At 48.8% G+C, this 5,322-nt stretch overlaps 1 protein-coding gene across 1 annotated transcript; it reads left to right on the top strand.

Annotated features, from left to right (window-relative positions):
- Positions 1 to 527: 527 nt before the first annotated feature.
- LOC119315051 (histone H3.2) lies at positions 528 to 1,237 on the top strand. The gene has a single exon (XM_037589713.1). It carries the CDS (start codon positions 615 to 617, stop codon positions 1,023 to 1,025), a length of 411 nt encoding a protein of 136 aa, XP_037445610.1. The 5' UTR covers positions 528 to 614; the 3' UTR covers positions 1,026 to 1,237.
- The last annotated feature ends 4,085 nt before the right edge of the window (positions 1,238 to 5,322 follow it).

Below are 5,322 nucleotides of genomic sequence, written 5' to 3'. Positions count from 1 at the left end.
ATAAAACTGCGAATATCACCCCGCCATCAGGTCTTCTCATGGTCACAACGAAATATCGGTCTAATGTTTGTGCGGCGATGAACAAGTGTACGGGTAAAACTGGCTTCTATAGAGAGAAAATGCACACGGCATGCATGCACGTTGTTCCAAGGGATTGTTTTAGGGGGGCATGAGACAAGTGATGGTCGATGGCGTGGTGCTGTCGCACAGAAACCAGTTCACCTGGTTGGGCATATGCTTTGGTTTTAGCTCAGGATTGCCCATTCGGTTTCCTTGGGTCGCACATGGTCGCACCGGCCTTCCTCCAAAGACATTTCAGTCCATCTGGGGCGCCTCCATCCACCATCCGGCTGACACCTCTTCAGCCAATCAGAGCACGCGATCCCCCTTCCCACGGATCACCCCTCGAAACCAGATCGCAGCCGTCCACGCACCACGCATCCAACGCTCCACGCCCGCCATCCCTCCCGAAAAACCAAAACCCACCCGCTCGCTCGCTCGCCCGGTGCCTCCTATTTAACGCCGCCCCCTCCCCTTCTTCTTCCTCGCTCCAATCCTCCCAACCCCCAAGCACCAGAGCCTCCTCAACCTCCCGGCGCCGGCGCATCGACGGCATGGCCCGCACCAAGCAGACGGCGAGGAAGTCCACCGGCGGCAAGGCGCCGAGGAAGCAGCTGGCGACCAAGGCCGCCCGCAAGTCCGCCCCGGCCACCGGCGGCGTGAAGAAGCCCCACCGCTTCCGCCCCGGCACCGTCGCGCTCCGGGAGATCCGCAAGTACCAGAAGAGCACCGAGCTGCTCATCCGCAAGCTGCCCTTCCAGCGGCTGGTGAGGGAGATCGCGCAGGACTTCAAGACCGACCTCCGCTTCCAGTCCTCCGCCGTCTCCGCCTTGCAGGAGGCCGCCGAGGCCTACCTCGTGGGCCTCTTCGAGGACACCAACCTCTGCGCCATCCACGCCAAGCGCGTCACCATCATGCCCAAGGACATCCAGCTCGCCCGCCGCATCCGTGGCGAGAGGGCATAGGCTGCTGCTGCAATCCATATCCATGCGCCGTGTCAGATACGTAGATCCCTGTTAGGCTGAGTTCATCGGTGGAAAATCCGTAGTGTTTCAGAATGTGCGTCGTGTTAGATCCATGTTCCTCTCATGGTGGGTGGATGTGGTATGCCTAATCTGATGGTACCTTCTTGTTGCCATCAGCAATGGAAATGAAAATGTTGGTTCCAGTTCTCATACACGTGCCTTTGAATGCCCGATTCTCCCTGTATCTGAGCCTTTCCTCTTGAATGTGGTTGCACCAAATGTTGGATTAGATTATCAAATTTCTTGCCTTTTCAAGCCGCGTGTTCTTATGCTCTGATTTTTTGAACATAAATTATCATTCGACTATCAATTTTTGCAATATAAGCAATCCGGCTTGCTGCATCTGAACCCGAACGAACGGACGAGCCGCTAATATGCTCTGAACTGAAGACGCATATTAGCGGCTCTGAACTGCAAACATACTGATGGCACTACAAGTTACTTGGTGTCTTGCTTTCAGATTTTACAGGTTCAGAAAAGGCTGCGGGCTTCCACATCGTGCCTGCAATATTATTTGGTTGCATGCATCACCCGCAATTCCTAAACAACGCACCAGAACATTTTGTATCTCCTGCTATTCCTGGTTCTGCCACCGTCGAAACTGCAGACTGGGTCGGCCATTGCTTGAGTAGAGTATGCTGAAACATTGGACACAATCAGGAGTGTAAGAGAAGATGTGTCCTATCTCAAACATGTGGAATGACCTGCCGGTTTTAGCCAGCTTCCATCTTGTAGTAGCTTAAATGATACAGTGTCAAAGTTTGAAATCAGTATTCTGGTTGGTTGCCCCTGCCCCTATAAGCACGAGATGGACTCCGGGATCTCGTGTTAATAAGCTCGTTCAGTTCAGCTTTGTGTACCTACCACCACGTCGAGCAAGTTTCCTGTAGATTATCTTCAGATCTCTAAATCAGTTTTCCTCACAGAAAAAAAAAGGATCTCCAAAACAGTCCAGATGAAGGAATAATAATCTGTCATTGGAGGACATGCTACAGCACTGCAACAGGTATATAAAGATGAATTGATATTCACAGTGAAATTAGCGACTTATCTTGTTTTCTGGGTTTGAAATACACCCATAAAAAAAGTCTGTTCCTTGCAGAATAACTGAAGGCAACCATTCTCATTTCGATAGAAAAAGATTCACATTCTTCCCTTGACACCTATGGGTTTGAACACCCTCTCACATGAACAATCTCAAGAACACAACACAGCAGTTCTGAACAAACATCGCCCCCGCCCACAACCCAAAATTTTCAAGTTGCCGCCACAGCTCTTTTTTATTAGAGCGAATACGCAAGGAGCGTCCGGCTTTAAATTAATAAAGCCAACATCAACTCGCTTTGTATAGTCGTACCGAGGCTTGTACTGCGGTATGGTTGAATTCGACTCCTCCGTGTTGTGAGGATTTGGTGGCTCGAAATTGTAACCCTATCATTATGGAATGAAACTCTCTTTTACCCTGCAAAAAAAAAAACCATGAGCTCCGTGTCAGTTGCTAGCTGGAAGAGCAAGCCATGGTTCAGCCAGAAGCGGGTGAATTTCCCATTATTAACTTGGAAACATGCCCCAACCGTGAATGCCTGTTTTCTTTTCATCTTTTCCGTAGAGGCACCATGTTGGGGAACGTAGCGGAATTTTAAAATTTTCTACGCATCACCAAGATCAATCTATGGAGTCATCTAGCAACGAGGGAGAGGGGAGTGCATCTACATACCCATGTAGATCGCGAGCGGAAGCGTTCAAGAGAACATGGTTGATGGAGTCGTACTCGTCATGATCCAAATCACCGATGACCGAGCGCCGAACGGACGGCACCTCCGCGTTCAACACACGTACGGTTGGGAAGACGTCTCCTCCTTCTTAATCCAGCAAAGGGAAGAAGAGGTTGATGGAAATCCAGCAGCACGACGGTGTGGTGGTGGAAGCAGCGGTGATCTCGGCAGGACTTCGCCAAGCTCCAACGAGAGAGAGAGGTGTTACGAGGGGAGAGGAAGGCGCCAGGGACTTGGGTGTGTGGCTGCCCTCCCTCCCCCCACTATATATAGGGCCCCTAAGGGGGGCGCCGGCCCTAGGAGATCCAATCTCCAAGGGGGGGCGGCGGCCAAGGGGGACTTGCCCCCCAAGTCAGGTGGGGCGCCCCCAGCCCTAGGGTTTCCAACCTTAGGCGCAGGGGGAGGCCCATGGGGGGCGCACCAGCCCACCAGGGGCTGGTTCCCCTCCCACTTCAGCCCATGGGGCCCTCCGGGATAGGTGGCCCCACCCGGTGGACCCCCGGGACCCTTCCGGTGGTCCCGGTACAATACCGATTACCCCCGAAACTTTCCCGATGGCCGAAACTGGACTTCTTATATATAAATCTTTACCTCCGGACCATTCCGGAACTCATCGTGACGTCCGAGATCTCATCCGGGACTCCGAACAACTTTCGGATTACCGCATACTAATATCTCTACAACCCTAGCGTCACCGAACCTTAAGTGTGTAGACCCTACGGGTTCGGGAGACACGCAGACATGACCGAGACGACTCTTCGGTCAATAACCAACAGTGGGATCTGGATACCCTTGTTGGCTCCCACATGTTCCACGATGATCTCATCGGATGAACCACGATGTCGAGGATTCAATCAATCCCGTATTCAATTCCCTTTGTCAATCGGTACGTTACTTGCCCGAAATTTGATCGTCGGTATCCCAATACCTCGTTCAATCTCGTTACCGGCAAGTCACTTTACTCGTACCGTAATGCATGATCCCGTGACCAAACACTTGGTCACATTGAGCTCATTGTGATGATGCATTACCGAGTGGGCCCAGAGATACCTCCGCCATACGGAGTGACAAATTCCAGTCTCGATCCGTGTCAACCCAACAGATACTTTTGGGGATACCTGTAGTATACCTTTATAGTCACCCAGTTACGTTGTGACGTTTGGTACACCCAAAGCACTCCTACGGCATCCGAGAGTTACACGACCTCATGGTCTAAAGAAATGATACTTGACATTAGAAAAGCTCTAGCAAACGAACTACACGATCTTGTGCTATGCTTAGGATTGGGTCTTGTCCATCACATCATTCTCCTAATGATGTGATCCCGTTATCAATGACATCCAATATCCATAGTCAGGAAACCATGACTATCTATTGATCAACGAGCTAGTTAACTAGAGGCTCACTAGGGACATGTTATGGTCTATGTATTCACACATGTATTATGATTTCCGGATAACACAATTATAACATGAATAATAGACAATTATCATGAACAAGAAAATATAATAATAATCATTTTATTATTGCCTCTAGGGCATATTTCCAACACACCATTGGGCCTTGGCTGCTGCCTAAGGCCTCGTACAATACAAGGCGCTTAGGGGAGATTATCTGAGAAATAAACCAGTGTTTCTTTAAGCATCAGTGCTTATTTATAGAGAGTAGACGCTTAATCAAGTGCCTCTCTTGTGGAAATAGAGATTGATGCGTCAGAAAAAAAACCCTGATTTATTTTTCTAAACACCTCCTTAAACACCTAGCATTGTACAAGCCCTAATCATGCTCTGTATCCAACAACGCTGATTGTACTCGCCAACTGCTCCCCTCATCAACATTGTAATTCATGCTGATCGAAGCCACCACTTCTTTCTTAGATTCGGTGAATTTTCCAACCTTTCTTCACCTGAAAGAAAAGTCAGATTAGGTTGGTCTCTGCTAATTTAAGTTCTCGTAGTATGCAACTATGTCAACTCATCATGCTACCATGTTTTGAATGCGACCCACCTAACTAGCATTTCAACTGCAATTTTTATATTGTTGATCCAAATACTACTATTTTGTACTATCAAATCTGATTGAACAATTTCTGCAACAACGCAAAGTATCATGTCTAGTTTCTCAAACATATAAACAAGAGATTGAACACATTTGCAAAAAGAATATTAGGATATTTTCTTTTGAGGTGATGAATATTGTGATCTTGGCACGACAGTTATGAGCATCCAGTGAGACATAAGTCACTCGCTTGTCATTTAGGGTTCATATTATTTCGGAACCGACACCACTCATTCTCATTTAGGCAAGAATCCTTGATCCATCTAAAAAAGAGGCCTCGACCCAAAGGTAGCCAAAATGGGCCGATACTGGCGTGCCTGGCCCGACACATTTACAATCGAGGCGTGCAGGCACCAAAAATACTAAACGCACGAGGTGTTTACATGCTTTTACGGGCTGCTTCC

Source organism: Triticum dicoccoides, chromosome 6A (genome assembly GCF_002162155.2).
Source record: "Triticum dicoccoides isolate Atlit2015 ecotype Zavitan chromosome 6A, WEW_v2.0, whole genome shotgun sequence".
NCBI lineage: Eukaryota > Viridiplantae > Streptophyta > Magnoliopsida > Poales > Poaceae > Triticum > Triticum dicoccoides.
The sequence above is the reverse complement of the archived record's forward strand: the minus strand, read 5'-3'. Positions and strand labels throughout refer to the sequence as shown.